This window comes from Larus michahellis, chromosome 6, assembly GCF_964199755.1.
Source record: "Larus michahellis chromosome 6, bLarMic1.1, whole genome shotgun sequence".
Taxonomy (NCBI): domain Eukaryota; kingdom Metazoa; phylum Chordata; class Aves; order Charadriiformes; family Laridae; genus Larus; species Larus michahellis.
The window spans coordinates 70,499,614-70,517,905 of record NC_133901.1 but is presented as its reverse complement, the minus strand read 5'-3'; the positions used below and the strand labels follow the sequence as shown (position 1 = coordinate 70,517,905).

At 44.1% G+C, this 18,292-nt stretch overlaps 1 protein-coding gene across 2 annotated transcripts in view; it reads left to right on the top strand.

Moving 5' to 3' along the window:
• Positions 1-18,292, top strand: part of ADAM12 (ADAM metallopeptidase domain 12) — a 190,301-nt gene that overhangs the window by 9,750 nt on the left and 162,259 nt on the right. For both annotated transcript variants that reach the window (XM_074591861.1, XM_074591862.1), the window contains exon 2: positions 7,916-8,049. In XM_074591861.1, the coding sequence (XP_074447962.1) occupies positions 7,916-8,049 (134 nt within the window). The remainder of the gene's footprint in view (positions 1-7,915; positions 8,050-18,292) is intronic.

Genomic DNA, 18,292 nt, shown 5'->3' with positions numbered 1-18,292 from the left:
AGACCTTTGCTGACTTTTGATGTTTTAAACAATTTTGTACCTGAGTTGTAATTTTGCAGCGTGAAGGAAAAGGCAAGAATCAAGTCCAAGAAGATCCACAGAATTAGTTGCGTTCCAAAAGTTACTTGTGCTTAAATGCTTGAGGTCTTGGGTTTGGGAATGGGGGAGGAGTGAGAAGACAAGTAGAACTTTGTTTTAGTTAGGTGGCTTGCTTGCCTTTTTTTTTTTTTTTTTTTTTTCTTTTAAAGAATTATTTTCCAGGCAGGCCATGAAAAGCCTAATTTTACTAGATTTTGCAGAGAGAATCAATATACTGCTTAGACGTGCAAAGGTTAGTTGGAAAAATAATTTATGATTTTGAACGAATAAAAACTTTTCTGTAAGAAAAAGATTTTTATTTTATGCACAGTCAAATCTTGCCCAGACTTTTGTGCTTGTTCTCAGGTGGGGGCAGAGTCTGGCATGTTATGTGCTGTCTCTTTTAAAGCTGTATAAGTCGCTTTTAGCGGGATAATGGGAAGTACCTTATCAGTCTGGTGGAGCTTCTGATTTGTGTCCTTTCTTTTGAGAGGGCGGTTGTGTCTTCAGATGGTGGTTAGTGTAAAATTTAAGATGCATGGACAGTTGACTTGAAGGCAAGCTATTGCCCATTCGACCCTATGCAAGTTACTGGGCTTTCTTTCTTTAATGGTTACGCACTGGAAATCTTTTACGGGTTTATTTTGCAGCATTTCCTTATTTATTACCAGATATTATTATAACTTGTATTTTTGTTATGTTAACAGGTGACAATTTATTATTTTTCCTGTTTCAAACAGAACGGGTACCATCGCAGAAGGTGGTTTCAGCGAGATCTGTACCTGGATAATGTTTAGCTTGGGTAATGTTTGGGCTTTTGCTGGAAGACGGATTGAAACGGAGGACTGGGAGCACGCATCCTCCCCACTCCTTGGCTGGATAGTTGGATAGTTGACACTTTTTGGTTTTGGCATGATATAGTCTGAGTCCTAATGTTAACAATTTCCATTTAAAGCGAGTTGATTTTTAATTTTTTTTTTTTTCCTTAATGCACAAGAGCTGGCTGCAATCCTCCTTTGCTCTGAAGTCCTGTATTGCAATCCAATCTAACTTCATGTGTAGCCATTTTCTGCTCTTGCCATCTATAAATATATCAGCGCTGGCAAGATAAATACCAAGAGGTATATAAAGCTAAAGGATATTCATGGGCCCTGTCATCTTTGGTTTTCTAGATTATGCAAAATAATTCTCTTTAGTTCCCTTCTTGTAATTAAGTCTTTCCACTTCCCTGATCACCCTGGCAGCCTTTCCGATCCACCAGCTCCAGGCTGAATTAATGTTCCGTGAACGCAGGTGAGGAGAAACGCCCGCAGTATTCAGATGTTCTTGTGTTGGTAACTCTCAGCAGTAACTTCAATGTCTGATATTCACTGGAAACACCTCTTTTGATGCATCGTTCCAGGACTGTCTTTGCTTCATGTGACATCGATGTCATAGTGAATAGCATGTATGGGTCGGTCTTGTGTCATTTGCCTTTGGGGATGACCACATAGAGCAGAAAACTTACTAGTCTCTAAGAATACGGCCTTCCATTCTGTACTACGTGGTCTCAACCCTTTGCTCCGGTCTGCAAGTTATTGGGTTCTTTTGTAATATTCCTGTCCTTCTCTGTGCAGATGTTGTCTCCTAACTTGGAGCACTGGAATTCAGGAGGACATTTCTGCACATTAAGTAAAGGTTGCCGATAGAAATATTAAGGCTGATCCTACTACATTTTCTTACTAAACCTTGACAGAAGCCTTCCTTTACCTGGTTGGTTAGCGATGTGCTTGGTGGGTAGTCTCTATTCCTTACCCAGTTTCACGCCCTTCTTAAATTTTCTAAGTTCACCCCCATAGAATCATAGAACCGTAGGGTTGGAAGGGACCTCTGGAGATCATCTAGTCCAACCCCCCTGCCAGAGCATCTTGAAGGGCAAATGCTTGGCCCTCTCACTGTGTAAGCTTGGTAATTTTGGATTAAAAAGTTCTATTTTGAGTCTGGAGGCGATATAAAAATCGGCCCAAATAAGACACGAGAGAGAAGTAACAGATGGGGGGGAATAAAGCTCTTCTGATGGATGTCCCTGTTGGCAGTGGTGGCTCTCTTGGGGTTCCTGCCCAGCTTGCTGGTGTGGCGGCACAGAGCAGATCCAAGGTATCCTGGGCTATCGGGGAAGCCAGCTGCTGGGAGAGCCTGTGGGGATGCCTCCATACCCTGCCACAAAACTAATTGCCAATGTTCCGGTGAGTGCAGGAGGCAGCCGCGTATATACAGCCCTTCCTCCATAGCCAGAAATGGCCCATCCAAGTCGCGGATCCCACTGACTGTGAACTAAGCCGAGGAAGCTGGAGAAAACGAGGAGGGAAATGGATAAAGTATGCTCTTCCTGGCTTCCACGCCTTGCGATACAGAGCAGTGCCGGTAGCTGTTTTCAGTTTGCGGACAGATTACTCTGTCCTATTATTATTTTCTGTCCTAAGATGATTCCGGTGCATCGGTGCTTTGTTGCAGAGGAAAAAGGCGGCAACTTACAATGCTGAGCCCGTTTGTAATATGAAAGGTAACGCAAGGAAAATAGAATTTAATTTAGGCTTTTTTTTTTTTTTATTCCCCCACCCGCCGCTTCTGTTATTATGGGTGACACGAAGGGTGCCTGGGTGCAGTGTGCCGGGGAGATGGGCTGGAGATGGGCATCCCGCAGTATCACTGGGGCTGGGCTGCAGTGGGGCGCCCTCGGGTGCCTGGGGACCCCGATGGGGTCACGTTAACGTTTGTGGGACAAGGCGTGCGGATGGGACTCCCAGAACGCGCGCTTCCACAACGGGAAGGAAGCGCAGTGTCGTATGTTGGCTTCGTTGTAAATCTGTATGTGGATAGATGGATGGTTTTTATAAACCACCCCAGGTCTGACTCCGCGCTCCTGTGCCGCGCCGGGGCAGTGGGGAGCAGAACAAGCACTAGCAGGACGGCAGGGGTGTGCAGCTGGGGGGAATTTTATTTTTTATCTTGCGCTTCAGCCCATTTTATCCAGACCCACTCGGTATTGAGAGCATTCACCTTTTTGTTTATCCTGAGGACAAATAAATTGCACTGCCTAACTAAGAGCTTATTAATTTTAAGTAAATGCAAAACTGAAGTGCGTCTGGGCTTCTTCAGGAGGCAGCGGCCATTAAACAAAGATGTCACATCGCATGCTTGGAGTTTATTTTACATAAAGCTCAGAGGAACTGAAATACAAAGCCAAAAGATGAAAACTGTTCTTAACTTCTTTGCCAACAACTCCTTGTATGATACTGAGCAAAGAAGAAAAGTTGTAGAAGTACATGGCAGATGAAAAATATTTAAGGCGCACAAAAGTCACTGACAGATAACATCTACTCATCTCACTATTTGTACGAAGTATCTTTTATATTACTGGGGAAAAAAAAAAAGAATAAAGGGCGCTACATCAGCTTGTGGGCTGCTTGTGGATCAAAAGCGTTACCTTCAGCGCAGGCTGAAAATAGAAAACAGATAGACACGACTGTGAGTTTTTCATGTGAAAAAGTGGGAGACGAGCTTGCGTCAGGAAGAACTGGACAGAATTTCACTGAAATGGAAAATAAGAAGGTGAGTAAGTAGGTGCATGTGACACAAAAGATAGGAAACCTGGGTCTAATAAAAGTTTCTGGTAATACAGATGGCCTGATTTTCTTCCCCTCTCATGACACGTTACCAGAATTTAAATTCTCTGATTTCAATTATTACACTATTTATATTGCTGTAATACCAAGAGTCCCCGTAGAGAAGAGGCCTCATTATTAATGTAACGCAAACAACTCTAATGGTTCCAGCTTCAAAGAAATCCTAATGAAAATGGGTAAAGGAGATGAAGAGTGGCAGAGGGGAAATACCAGCACGTCTGCGCGCATGAAGGACGGCAGCGCTGGGAGCTCACGGGACGTGATCAGGGTGATGGAAACCCTTCGTTAGCGCAGATCTCCGGTCCTGTCCCACCGCGCTCTTCTCCTGGTGCTCCTCGGACAGGAGGGCTCCGCTTCTGCGCGGAGATGGGTGGCCCGAAACTAACAGAAGAAAACTTGGACTGTGTTTTGTTCAGCCATTGGGCAAGAGCCAGGGTGAAGTAGCCCTCACTAGGATAAATTCTTTGGCGTTTCCAACTTTGAGGCGAGGGCTATGAGTGCCGAAGGCGCTCCGAGGTTGCCAGCAGCCATCCCACCTGTGTAGCTACTCAGAAGCCCACGCCGCCGCTCTGGGGCTGCGCATCTGCTTATCTCGTTTCTTCAAATTTTCCTGCACACTTCCATTCCTATGCCTACCGTTTTTTCACCTGGCTCTCTTCGTATGGTTTTGTGTTGGTTTTTTTTTTTTTTTTTTTCCTCCTGACTTCGAGTCTTCCTCTACCTCTGTCTTTTCCGTCTGCGTCCCGTTGTTCGGTCGGGCTCCATGGCCCTTCAGATGCTGGCATCTTTCCCTTCTCGACAGATGTGTGTGGGTCGCTCTTCGTTGGCTGCGATCCCTTGTTTTCTGCAACGTGTTCTTTGGAGCTTTGCGGTCGGGCTGCAGAGTCCTATTTAAAGGATCTACCTTTTTATCTTCCCCCTACTTGTATATTTAAAGACTGATCTAGAGCTTACCTGTCAGTTATACGGGTTTCTTTATTATGTAGTCTTTCAGTACGTAAATATAACGACTTTAAATCAGGAAAAACATCGTTATTTGATTTACAAAAGAAACTTAAATGTGCATATATCACACTGAGGATGGTTGGGAGTTAAGCAAGTGCGTAACATTAAGCATGTGCCCAAGCGCTCTTCAGGTTGAGGCCCCGTGACTGGGCTGCGGTGCTTCCTCCGCCTCCTGCAGGAAGCCGTGATTTTTATCACGCCCAATAATTTAAATAAAAGCATTCAGATAAGCAGCAAAATATTTGGCTGAAGGAAAGCAACTAGGCAGAACTTGATCTCCTGTTTTATAAATGCTACGGCTTCAGAAAAGTTTGCAAACTCTAAAGCTTGTCTGTTTTGTTTCCCCCAAATAAATTATCTCTTCCAATAAAGATCCAACTGCTGCCTATAAACCTGTCTTGATGTCTGTCTCCAGACTATCAACGCGTCTGCACAATATGCATTTTCAGTGTGCAGATAAATAAGCATGTGTGTAAGATTAAATTTGCTTGTTGTAACCTTGCTTTGTTACGCACCGCAAGCATCACTTTGTCATGATGAATAGGAGTGGCAAAATCGAACCGCACTTTGTGTAGATATTGTTCCTTTTTCCCCCGTGATATTTTTATAGCGGTTGCACTTTCTGGACCACGCGATGTAATGGGGGAATAACACATCTGTGCACAAATGCTGATCCCTCCCCCTCTCCTTTTTCTTCCCTTTCGGGTAATGTTGTGATGTTAATGCTTTGCAGAATTAATAAGAAAGGCAACTTGCACATGTAGGAGTACCAGAAAGACTTTGATGCTTCCTGGTCTCTAGCTGCAGCTCCGTGGTGTAAGACTGGGTGGAAGCAATGTAGACAATGCATCCGTGGGAGGAAAAGTGTGCTCACAGGGTTTCTTAAAACTTAGATTTCATGAAACTTTCGGAGTGCAAATCCTACAAAATAATAGAAGGGCCTGAGTCATTTAATTCATATAGTTGAGACTGCTCTAGTGAGCCAAGAAAAAAAAAAATCAGGGCTAGAGCCAAACTTTTCTCATTTCTGTGAGATATGCTTCATAAATTTCTGTTCTGTGCAGGGACCTCACTGCCTGATAATCAGAATAAAAAGCGGTAAGGTTCTGTTTAGACCCTCCTAGGCAGATGAGATGCCTCCAAAGGGGTGAACCCATTCCTCTGCAGGGTTTGGAGCATCCCTTCCAAGGGCTGACACTCCCTGTCACTTGGGCTTGGGCTGTGCTGAAGGTGGGGTGAGAACCCTTTCTCTGCTAGAACACCCGTATTATAAGCACATTTCCTCTCCCAAATATACTTTATCTTTTTATCTTAGCCTTCCCCCCCTTCCCCCCTGCCCTGTTTTAGGGCGAGTGTCATATTTTTAAAAGCATGCTGGAAAATACTGAACTTGTCTTCTTTGCACTTCAGCTTAACCCTAATGGCTGCGTAGGTGTTTTTAAGCTAATCTAACAGTGGCTACAGTGGGCTCATTCTGCCCAAACGTGAAGTCGTGATCCTCAAAGAGTGTTAGGTGGCCCGAGAGGGCAGGGAGGTTGCTGGGATGGCAGTACCCGGCACTGGGCTGTGTGGGCAGGTCTGACCCGACAGCTCTCCTCTCACTCCCGTAACACGGTTCAGCCGCTAAAACGGTACCCCATCACCTTCCCTCTGCACCTCCTGGCACGAAGGCGATGGGGGGAGGAGGAAGGCGGGTAATGCTAGCGTTTCTCCACCTTAGTGGAGAACGGACGTGTTTCCAGAGCATCTGTGAAGACTCAGGTCTCATCCTCATGGGGTCCAAGTGCAGCGGAAGGCTCGGTGTGATGCTAGGTCAAAAGTGTGGCAAACCCCGACAGCATTTTGGAAGCCGTCCCTATCTTCACTTCAAGATTTATTCTCACCACCATTTCCAGCTCTTGAAGTAGGATACTGCTTTTTAGGACTCTGCTTTGACAGGCACGATACCATTAGTATGGTTAGTGAGAGGAAAAACACTTGATAAATGTTGCATGCAAATAGCTTTTTGACGTTGTAGTATGAATTGAAGTCGTCTGACTGTGTAGGAGTAGGGCATTATTTTACTGGGAGTTTATATTCTCTTCCAGTCTTTTTTTTCCCCACTAATGGGAATGTGCATCCTTGATGTTACGGGGTTCTCAGTATTTCGTGACTCCTTGCGTGTTCGTATAGAAATGCTGAGGCTGCTACGTAAATATTCAGTCTTTTGTTGTACACAGTTCGGGCTTGTTAAAATGGAGTACAACCGCACGTTTCCATGTTTAGCCGACTAAGATGGCTCATTAAGAAACGTTTGGGGGATAATAAAATAGCGAGGATTAAACCTGGTCAATCTGCCGTGTACGATAAACCTGGAGCTTTCAGCAGCCCCGAACCAGGCTGCTGCGTCTGTGCTGTGACTCTGACCCGCAAAGCAGAAATGGGAGGGAGATAAGGGAAAATCTGGGGTCACTGTCTGCGCTTAGGGAGCCTGTGTCGTGCAGGGTTTGTTCACCTTGGGGAGGGCTCCTGTGACACCCCCAGGGCACTGTCCCCCCTCCTACCACCGCTGCTTTGGATCTGATCCAGCGCGGCTGTATCTGGGACGAGGGATGGGGAGAAGCGGGACTGGGGAGTGGAATGATCAAGGCTAATCTTTTACCTTAATTGCGGAAGAATAGTCGTGATAAAATCTCTCTTCTAAATCCCTGCAGCTCGCTTCCCCTCGTAACGGTGACGTTGAAAAGACAGGCACCTACTGCATTCCCCCTGCTGTCATCTTCGATGGGGGGGAAAAAAAAAAATCAAACTCCAGTACGATAATTAGTGTAACGCTTTAAATAGTTGGTGCCAATACCTTTCCGAATTTTTTTTTTTTTTTCAGTCTTGCATCCCAACTCCTTATCTTTGTACCCTGGTATCTCTACTCTTTGTTTTCTGCTGGTGCAGAAACGCACCACCTCATCGACGGTGGAAATCACCTCCAAGCTTCTCTCCCGCAACCCCAGCTCTCTGAGAAATTTGTGGGGGCTTTTGACACTGACGTTATGACCCCACGGTGTTTTAATGTTTAGTTCTTTTCCCGAATTATTTCCTTTCGAAACATGCTGCCGGGTCCCTTAAATAACAAGGTTCGTGTTGTCAGATGCTGTTCCCCACTAACCTGCAGTGCTTCTCCCTGTCCCTAGGCGAGAATGTGGGCAGCAAACTGGAGTCCTCGAGACAGCAGATGCCAAAGGACCAGTCAAAAGACTATGAGATAACAATTCCCTTCCTTTTGAATGGAGAACAGTGGAGACCAGTAAATGGCATTTATTCAAAGGTTAGTCTTCATTTTGCTTGTTATTTTATGCTAAGGTGGGAAGGATTTAGGGGAAAGTAAACGCGCTTACTTCATCATATCAGTTATAAGAGTATATTTTATATTTTTGTAGAGAGTCTGCTGTCTAAAGTTGTCACCTAGTTTAAGAAAATGGGTAAGGTCTTTGGTTGGAATGAATACATTTTTTACTGTATAGTTGCATTCTCGTTTCTGATGGCAGAAAGGGACGCTTAAAGCGAAATAGTATTTTTGGAGAAGTTAACATACGTTGCTTGAGATTGTATCACGCAAGGGCGAAACAGCCCCAAAACTGAAGGAGGGGCAAAGCCAACGCACATGTTTGGTTAAATACAGTCCGACAGCCAGAACTTTAAGGAAAAGCGTAAATAATGTTGCTTCCCTGACTGCAGCTGGGGGCGTTACCCGGAGCCCGTCTGGGATGCTCCGCGGGGGAGTCGGGGATGTCTCCCTTCACGCTCCGCTCTCCCTTTGCCTAACAAGGGGATAACCTGCCACTGGCTGTGACTGAGCAGGGGTCGTTTCCCCCTCTTGACAGGCCCTGATAAGCTTCCTTCCTTTTTTTCCCCTCGGACGTTGACTGATAATATGGGTAGCTGGTTTTAGGAGAAAAGGGCTGTTTTCTGTCTCTTGCTTGGAGCATGAAGGCAGGTTGTTATTTATTATCACCAAAAATGTCATGGGAATATCTTACCCAACCTTTTAAACTCAGGTCCGGTTTTGATCCAGCTTACTTTTTTTTTTTTTTAGTGTTCTTTTTATTGTCAGAATGAGGAGAAAAAAAGTTAAATTTTTCTAATAGTTTAAAAAAAAAAAGAAAAAATCCAAGGAAGAAACTTCACACGCAAACAATGCAAACAGCCAGGGCAGCCCATTAGAAAGAGCTTGCTTTGTTGCATTGGGAAAGGGTTTCATGGAGAAATGCTACTTGACTACCGCCACCGTTTGCGGGACACGGTTTTGGATCAGCAGCTGCTGATTGACAGGAGTAGGTGGGAAAAGAGATTTCAAAACAAGGGATGTGACTTTCAAAAAAAAATCTTGTCCGGCTTAAAATTTTGCTTCCTTTTTCTCTTTCCCTTCCTAAATGGGAAAGAAGGGCCGGTCCTGGTTTTGGATATCTGCAGTGATGAAAGGGATATCGTTGTGGGTGGATAATGGCTTATCTTAGAGAGATAACACAGATGGCTTGGTCCTAGACGTATGTGCAACTCTATTTTTAGATCATTTAATTAGAAGCAGGCATTCTCCATATAGAGTTCTTTTAGCTACTCACTGTAGCTTTCTGAAAGAGTTACAAGAGTATCTTTATGTGAGTAATGATAATGTGATTTATATCATTAATTTGTTTCCCAGAATTGCTTTCAGTTTAAGATGAACATTAGAAAAGATTTGTGGTCTGGTAGAAAGATCCACGTGCTGCATCAGCACTTCTTTTCTTTGAATACTTCTTTTCCATGGAAACTGTTATAAATTAAATACACAAAAGTGCAGATCAGGCTGTGGGAAGAACAGCAGCATTACACTGGTAGAGGAGAAGAGTAATGAATAGCTTGTCACATAAATATTGATCAAAAGCACAAAAGTTAAATACTGTTGTATTTGATGGTTAAATAGGACCTATTGTTCTTCAACTCATTTCAAAGTGTTCCTCCGTTTTATTTTAATTTTATATGAAGTAAAAAAAAAATGCGAAGAAGCGTGTACTCGTAACCAGGGGAATGGTATTGCAATAGAATATATAGTAAAATAAATAATGTAGTGGTTATAAAAATGCCAAAGTATTAAAGTTATTTGTGTATAGATAATTGCCTCGCAATGATAGCCCCATTCTCCAATCCTTTGATCGTAAATACTCCCGCTTAACAATTAGTCCCTGGGAAACCACGCTAGTCATTTAGTGCAGCGTACTCTTTCTTTCCCATCTTGAAGATAAAACTGTCCTTTTATTTACCCCAGGAGTCACTGCAATATCTGTTGGAATATCTCATTCGGAATCTGTCAGGAGTTATTATTGAGCCAATGACTTTCTCGTTGAGGGCCATCTCTGCGGTACGCTGTGCAGCGCAGAGGCAAAAAAGCTGAAACTAGTCACACAGACCTGCTCAGCAGCAGCAGAATTACATTTACTGAGAAGAAAAAAATAATAAAAGTTACTTAGCTAGAACCTGGCTTTACTTTAATACAGTTAAGGTGTAGTCCTTCAAGGACACCTAATGATTTAGGTGCTTCCTAAGAATGACCGTTCAAATTAATGGTAGGAAAAATCCAATCTTAAAATCGTGTAATCAAATGATATATAAAGAATTTGGGTTTCCCTAAGTATAAATATAGCCTTTTGTTTCTGGAGAGAACCTACCCTTTACTGGGCGGATCGATTTTTCTCCCTGCCCTCCCCACCCCAAATCCAAGCCGTAAGAGACCAAGGCCAGGATCTCATTGTGGTAGTATTATTTCAGAAATGCTGTTACTTCTTCCTTGTTTAAAAAGACGAACATTTTAAAACTAAATTTGTACACTTAAGAGAAGTTAGGATGGAAATATGTTTATGTTTTTGCAACCGTATGATGCTGCTCGCCTAGTTAGTGGTTCCTAACCTTTCTCCTGACATCTTTTGTTGAATTCAGAAAATTTAGATCATTTTCAGTTGGAGTTTTTGAATGGTGCCCAGTTACATTCTTTTATGAAGCGGATATAATATTCCGTTGCTAATCCTGAACACGCTGCTAAAATTAGTGGCTACTATTTCGAGGATCCAGTTGTTGCTAGTCAGGACTACACTGATGAGTAACTGCATTTGTGGGCGTGTGACAGGGAAATCGGGACCCCGAAGTGTTGTGCAACGTTGCTCTGTGCTTTCAAACAATAGCTGCCCATATTCGGTGCAGATGTGATTTCCGTCTTCGCTGAAATTTTGTGTGCATTATAGAACGTGTTGATAGGTCATTATACATTATAGCTCCAGTTCTCCTTCCACTTCTCTTTTTCATGTGTTCATCAATTTGCATTCTGAGTCAATTTTTTTTTTTTTCCCCCCTTCCCCAATGCTTGGTTTAAACCCAAGAGGGTTGGGTTCTATTTTTCTTCACTTTTTCTAAGGTTTGAGCAAAATTGTTTCATTTTTATATTATTCAAGTGCAGGAAAAAGGCACTTTTCCCCGCATGTTTCCAAGCTGAATATTTTTCTTCAAACTTGGCTTGAGACGTGCAAATCAAGCCAAGTTCGATGAGCGTAGGGTAAGCGATGTTTTAGTACACAGAACACTTTAGGGAAGATTTTTAGAAGACCATCTGTTTGGCTTCAGCTTTTATCCTCACACCCTGTTAGGGACACACACTGGTTAATGTGCGCCAGATCCTTGCACCACAGGAGCTGTAGGTCAGGTAACACTGGTTGTGTTAGACCCGAGCCTGAAGCACGGGCCTTCTCTTGGAGACACAAGCGCTAGGTAGGAAGCGTTTCACATGGGCATTAAGGGTTTCTTGGCTCCATTTCTATGCTTAAAAGGTCGTAACTGTGGGGATACATTCCCTGCCAGAGACCAGACGGGGCAGGCATGAAATAGCTGTAACGCGGGGGGGGATCCCGGTGTGGCATTGTCCTGGGCTGACATTCATTCTCCCGGAGTGACACACTCATTAATGAAGTTGGCTTTGGATGCAGGGTTTAGTCCAAATCTTAAAACGCATTAAGTTTCTGGGAAATTGAAAGCGTTTTGTGCATATATGATATGATCAATTATGCAAGTAGACACAGAGTCCTCAGGTGGTGGCATCTGTCACTCAGGTCTGGGGCTTTTCTCTAGTCTTGGCTGTGCAGGATCTATAATGTCATTGCTGGCACCTGCAAGGACTCAAATATAATCATGAGGCTGATCAACTGCTTTAAAAGATTTAATCCTCTGCGGTTTCTAAAAGCATATGAGCAAGTTAGGCGCAACTCTCCTTACTGCGGGATGCCTTGCATCTTTTGATGCTCATGCACGTACTTTTGTAATTCTGATCATAGAATCACAGAATCACGGGGTGGGAAGGGACCTCTGGAGATCATCTAGTCCAACCCCCTGCCAGAGCAGGGTCACCCAGAGCAGGTGGCACAGGAACGCGTCCAGGCAGGTTTGGGATATCTCCAGAGACGGAGACTCCACCACCTCTCTGGGCAGCCTGTGCCAGGGCTCTGCCACCCTCAGGGTAAAGAAGTTCCTCCTCATGTTTAGGTGGAACTTCCTATGCTCAAGTTGGTGCCCGTTACCTCTTGTCCTGTCCCCGGGCACCACTGGGAAGAGCCTGGCCCCATCCTCCTGACACCCACCCTTTCAGTATTAATAAGCATTGATAAGATCCCCCCTCAGTCGTCTCTTTTCCAGACTGAAGAGACCCAAGTCCCTCAGCCTTTCTTCATCAGAGAGGTGTTCAAGTCCCCCTGACTCTTTTTAAGTACTGCCACTGACCTCAATATATAAAAAAGTGTATTGGAAAAGCAACCTCTCCCTCACCTTGCAGAGAGCGAGACCTCTTGTTCGGTGGTGGATGCTGAATGGTTTTCCACGCACCAGGAGATTTGGATCTGTTCCTGTTGGAGTTAGAGACAAGCAAAGGAAAAGAAAGATGCCCATGGTGGGCAGAGAGGATGGGAAGACCTGCAGAGGGTTCCCTGACGAAGAACAGCTATGACTATAACACCAACGACTCTTAAATCCAAATAAATCAGAAATTCATTTCCCCTTGGGAAAGGGGGCGTGGACTCACAGAACGCTAAAACCACATCACCAGGTTTAAGCTTTCAAGGCCAGATTCTGAGTTAGTGTGAATCAGTTTCCCTCCACTGGCTGGGCTGGTATAAATCAGGTTTGCAAAGCAAAATCTTAAAGAAGTGTTTTCAGAAAAGGAGAAAAGAAAGATGAGAAGATAGAATTCCTTTTCTTGTAGCAAGACTTTTTTTTTTTTTTTTTGGTCTTCTTTCTTGGTGTTATGTTGTACTTTGAATATAAACTCTAGCAATGAAATGCAAAGATAAAGATGCTATAAATATATGCTTAGACCATATTTCTTCTGGTTTTTTAAGTGTACGCTTGTCACAGCTCAAAAGATTCTGCATGTAAAGTGGCGGGAGATTACCATTTTTTACTGCTCAGCATGCACTGCGTCTCACTGAGCTTGCAAAGAAGTAGCTTTTGCATTGCTGCCTGCCTCATTCGTGAAGTATGGTCTTCTGGGTTGCGTTCATAAACAAACATCAGAGTCTTGATTATCCGTATGTCACTCTGGACACTATTTAAATTTCAATGTGAAACTCTGCACTATCTGTAAAAGTATCGTGTGCTCTGACTGTTGATAGTTATCTTTATGGTTCTCCAGATTTACGAAATGTATCGGATGTTACACTGATTCTTTTCACCTTTTTTTTTTTTTTTTTTTTTGCATTTTTTTCATGCCTTCACCGGAAGGCCCTAATTCAACACCTACTGAAACAGGGATTTTTGCCACCGAAACAAAATATCGTTGGAAGGAACAAGAAATAACTTTAAATTTGTTAAAAAGTCGCAGGAGTGATGCTGGAGATTCAAGACCGTATTCGAAGCTGCCAAGCAGGGATGAGCCTTACCCTTCCTATCTTTATACTCTTGCATCACCGCATTTCTCTTGCAAACTGGCAGAACAGGCACTGTCTGTCATAGCCCGGTCTATCATCTGGAGTTATGGTGTGCACACCAGCTTCAGTATTGTTATGAAGTTATTGGTGCACCCATTAGAAAGACCCCAATTTGACAAGATCTCGGTGGTGGTTCATGTTTCCCCTCTTTGCTGCACCTCTCAGTGTTCTCGCGTGACTCTAATATAGGGTTTGAAGCATGGAGTGCAGCTGAGAGGCCTGCTAGGTCAGATAATTAATTTAGTGCTCAATGTTTTCGAGAGCAAACCCATTCAAGTTTATTTCATAACTGGCATAGCCTTCGTGCAAGTGATAATTGTTTATATTCCCTTCAACAGAGCCTCCTGCTGTTCTTTTTCATTTGAAATAATTACCAAAGTTTAGGCTTCCAGACAATTGTATTAAGGGGAATCATACGGTGCTGCTTAAACAAGTCTTTGAAGGCTGAGAGGACAGCTTTCATAGCTCTTTTACATAGCTGTTTTACATATCTTAAGAGAGAGAGAGGCATAAACAGAATTTATAGTGCTCTCCATATTTTTATGACTCATGAGTATCAAATATAAGAGGCAGAGCCGTGCATGCTGCTAAGGCTGTGTCATCAGCTGGGAATGTAGCTTGGCACAGGCAGCCTCAGCGGTGTGAGAAACTGCACTAATCCTCGATAAAATTCTCTGGGAGATCTGCTCCTTGAGCCTTTAATTAGGAACCTGGTAGTCATTAATTTAATAGCCCAGTAAACAATCTGTTATTTCTTTTGCTTTTTATGATACCTATACCCCTGCCTTGTAGGGCCACTGCGAGGGCTAATTAGTTCGAATATGCTCTATTATTTAATAACTCTTCTGCATTTGTTTAATTCAGAAATAGCATAATTTTTGCACGGAAGCTATTAGGAAAGGGAGTGTGTCGCCTCCTCTGGTACTCGGTTGAATTTCTGTGACTATGCTAGTAGGGCTGGATTGCTTCGTTGGGTGACCAGAAGCAGCTTAAAGCCATCCCTCTCACCTTATCTCCCGCGAGAGGAGGTCCTCACGGAGGAAAACGTGTTCCCTTCTCAGCCAGCCCCGTACCCGTCTTTAGCCAATGGGTCAATCTGATAATTGCATTTATGAACCAGGATACTCATGCCGACGTCTCTAAAAAGTTTCTAGGGGCTTGCTGGATCTTACATACCAGCTACAAGCTTGAGAAATTCCTGGAGCTGGGACCACCAATAAAAACTTTGTGTTGGTGATTGAGTAGGGGAAATTCTTTTCTCTGTCTGCACTGAATCAGTGCCCTAGTTTCAACTAGATATACTAGTATTCATTTCCTGCCTGAAACGCTTGGGCATACTGGGAAGTGTTAAGCAATTGGGATTCATCCCAGAAAATGGTCCATTTCGTTCTTAGCTTAAGTGATACAGTGTGTTAAGTTTGTAAAGTTTTGTGCGATAGTTTATGCACAATATAAATAGCAGATATTATTGAGAGGGATTGCTGTTTCAATAAACAGAAAATGTAGAGTTTTATATTAACCATCCACCAGACACACACAAACACCCTCCCCCTCCCCTTAGCATCTCGGAGCCCCCAAGAGGGTGAAAGTCGCTTTCCTGAGCTCGTATCACGCTGAGCTGCTGGGAGGAATTTTGTCATACTTGGCCAATAAAGATCGCCAGTGATATAAGTCTTGGGCGAGCTCTGCCTCCCCGTACCACCCGGCCTCCCTCTGCCAGCAATTGTATACGATGGGACTCGGCGGAAGGGTTTTGTTGCGTTTGCTGCCTGTGAACCCACCCGCTATGAGGTAGTGTCTCAGATTTGAGCTTGAGGAATCCATTCATATGTTCCTCTGTAAGGTGATGGGGCTGAAGCGATGTTCTTTGACACAAGTTTTCAGACTGGTATTAAAAAAAAAAAAACAAAAAAAAACCCCAAAACCCAAACATCATCCAAACAAACAGATCATACTTTCCATAATAAAATGGAAAAGAAATATTTTGATCTTAATGATGCAGTTAATGCTCACAACCCTTTAACGTGGTATTAAAATCTTAAACTAAGTTCTTGCAATTATGTGGCATTATGCTGGGTTTGTAAAGTGCTTGTACTGAGGCATTTTCATATTGAATTAATTTAGCTTATACTTGGCTATTTCGTGTCTCTTGCAACAGATCTTGAGAGCGTAAGGTATGAATTTCAGTGTTGGATTAAAGTAATACTTTGCTTTCCAGCTTTGAACACGTGATTGGCTTTTTACAGGCAAAAGGAGAATCTCCCTTGTTCTTAATTCTTGTTGTGATTGCCTTGAGTCAAACTGAACCCAAGGCAAGTCCTGCCGCAGGCTCTCTCCCACCATGAGCTCTTGGTGTTCAGCTCCTACAAGGAGTCGTTCGAGGGCTCGCAGGTGACGGCAGAAGAACTTGGGGCCTTTCCAAGGACTTAAGTCCTCTGAGCAGGGAAAGACCGTGGAAACTAAGAGCTGCTGACACCTGCTGTGATCAAGACCCTTATCTCAGGAAGCCATAGTAAACTGAATTGTACTCAGTGTATATTTTAGGGACGAAGAGGTAAATTTAGCCGGTCGATCCACTGAGTCCTATTGTTAACAAGCCTGACGCCTTTGTTGTTGAATTATAATTCTACTTCAATATGATTTACTCAAACCCCAGTTGATTAACCTCTTCTACAGGAGTGTTTCTCATTTCTCAGAACTATAATGAGGAATCATAGAGGTTATATACAGTTTAAAGCTTGATAAGAAAAAATAATTAGGATTGATAATAAGCTTTTTTTTATTTTTTTAAATGCAGTAGTAATATCTTGACAACAAAAGGATTTCAAAGTGTTGCTATTTTTCTAGAAATAAAATGACTGCCAAAAAATCCGCCAATTGTTTTTGAAAGCTGGTGTAGATGAAGTAAAAATGATCTGTATTGTTATGATATTGTAGCAGAAAGTTTGTGTTCAATTTCTATCTTGAGGAAATTATGTGTCCCTTTTGTGCACTGTCTTTCCTCAAGGACACAGTTTTGAAGTATAATTGAGCGTTCGAAGCTTAATTTAACAAAACGATCGCAATTTGCAGCATTGCAGACACAGTGGAGTGATGAAGCTTAGTGAGACTGGAGATGAAATGCATTCGGTGATAATTTGTGGGATGCATTTCCATTTGTGAGATGTGTGTGTGCGGTGGGGATGCTGCCAGAGCTGCAGGCGTTTTACTGGACTTGATCTGAACCCTGTCCTGCAAGGATGTGTTTGGGATGTTTCTAGTCAGTGTAAGGATAAATCCGCTAGTGAAACTGGTTGTACTGAGGTATGTGTTTGCTCACCCTGATACAGCATTTAGACACACATGGTGCCTTTAATGGGGCATTGAATCCAAGGAGATTTCTTGTTGCCTCTCGTTGCTCCTCAGCAAACCAGAATCACAGAATGGTTTGGGTTGGAAGGGACCTTAAAGACCATCTAGTTCCAACCCCCTGCCCTGGGCAGGGACACCTCCCACCAGCCCAGGTTGCTTCAAGCCCCGTCCAGCCTGGCCTTGAACCCCTCCAGGGATGGGGCAGCCACAGCTGCTCTGGGCAACCTGGGCCAGGGGCTCACCCCCCTCACAGCAAACAATTTCTGCCTCACATCTCATCTCAATCTCCCCTCTTCCAGTGTAAAACCATTCCCCTTTGTCCTATGGCTCCCCTCCCTGCTCCAGAGTCCCTCCCCAGCTTTCCTGGAGCCCCTTTAGGGACTGGAAGGGGCTGGAAGGTCTCCCCGGAGCCTTCTCTTCTCCAGGCTGAACCCCCCCAGCTCTCTCAGCCTGTCCTCACAGCAGAGGGGCTCCAGCCCTATGATAACCTTCACGGCCTCTTCTAGACCCACTCCAACAGGTCCACGTCCAGAGCTGGACGCGGTACTCCAGTGGAGTCTTAGGAGAGCACAGCAGACGGGCAGAATCCCCCCCCCCCTTGCCCTGCTGGCCACGCTGCTGGGGATGCAGCCCGGGCTGTGGGGGGGGGGTTCTGGTCTGCGAGTGCACATTGTTGGCTCACGTTGAGCTTCTCATCAGCCAACACCTCCAGAATGCATTAAGCTCCATTTAGATCTCCAGCTCTGGCTTTGTCACTGCCTTTTCATCCTCTGCCCCAAGTCCCAGGATGCTATGTTGCTTCCTCTGAAGTTTGAATCACTGTCAGGAAATGAAGTGCTCCTAGGTCCTGCCCTCATTCCTTTGCCCTTACTCTGTCTCCTGCCTTAGGATTAACTTTATTTTGCTTCTGAATGAACTTGTTCCCCCTTCCTCTTCTGGCCATCTCCCTCCACCAGGAGCTACTGGGCGGTTTCTTGGCAGGGTTCATCTCCTTGTTTGCTCCTTCTGTCTCCACTGACTGCGTCCTTTGAGGAGCGCTTCAGCTGTCCTGCACAAAAATGGCCTTTTTGGGGTGAACCTGCCAGTCGTCACTGTCCGGAGTGATTTGCCTCCTCCTGAGGTGGCAGCATTTTACACTGTGTGTTTGAAGTGAAGCCTACAGATAATTTTAATATTCAGGAGGATTGTATTTGTTACCTGAGGCCACTTAAACAGGCACAG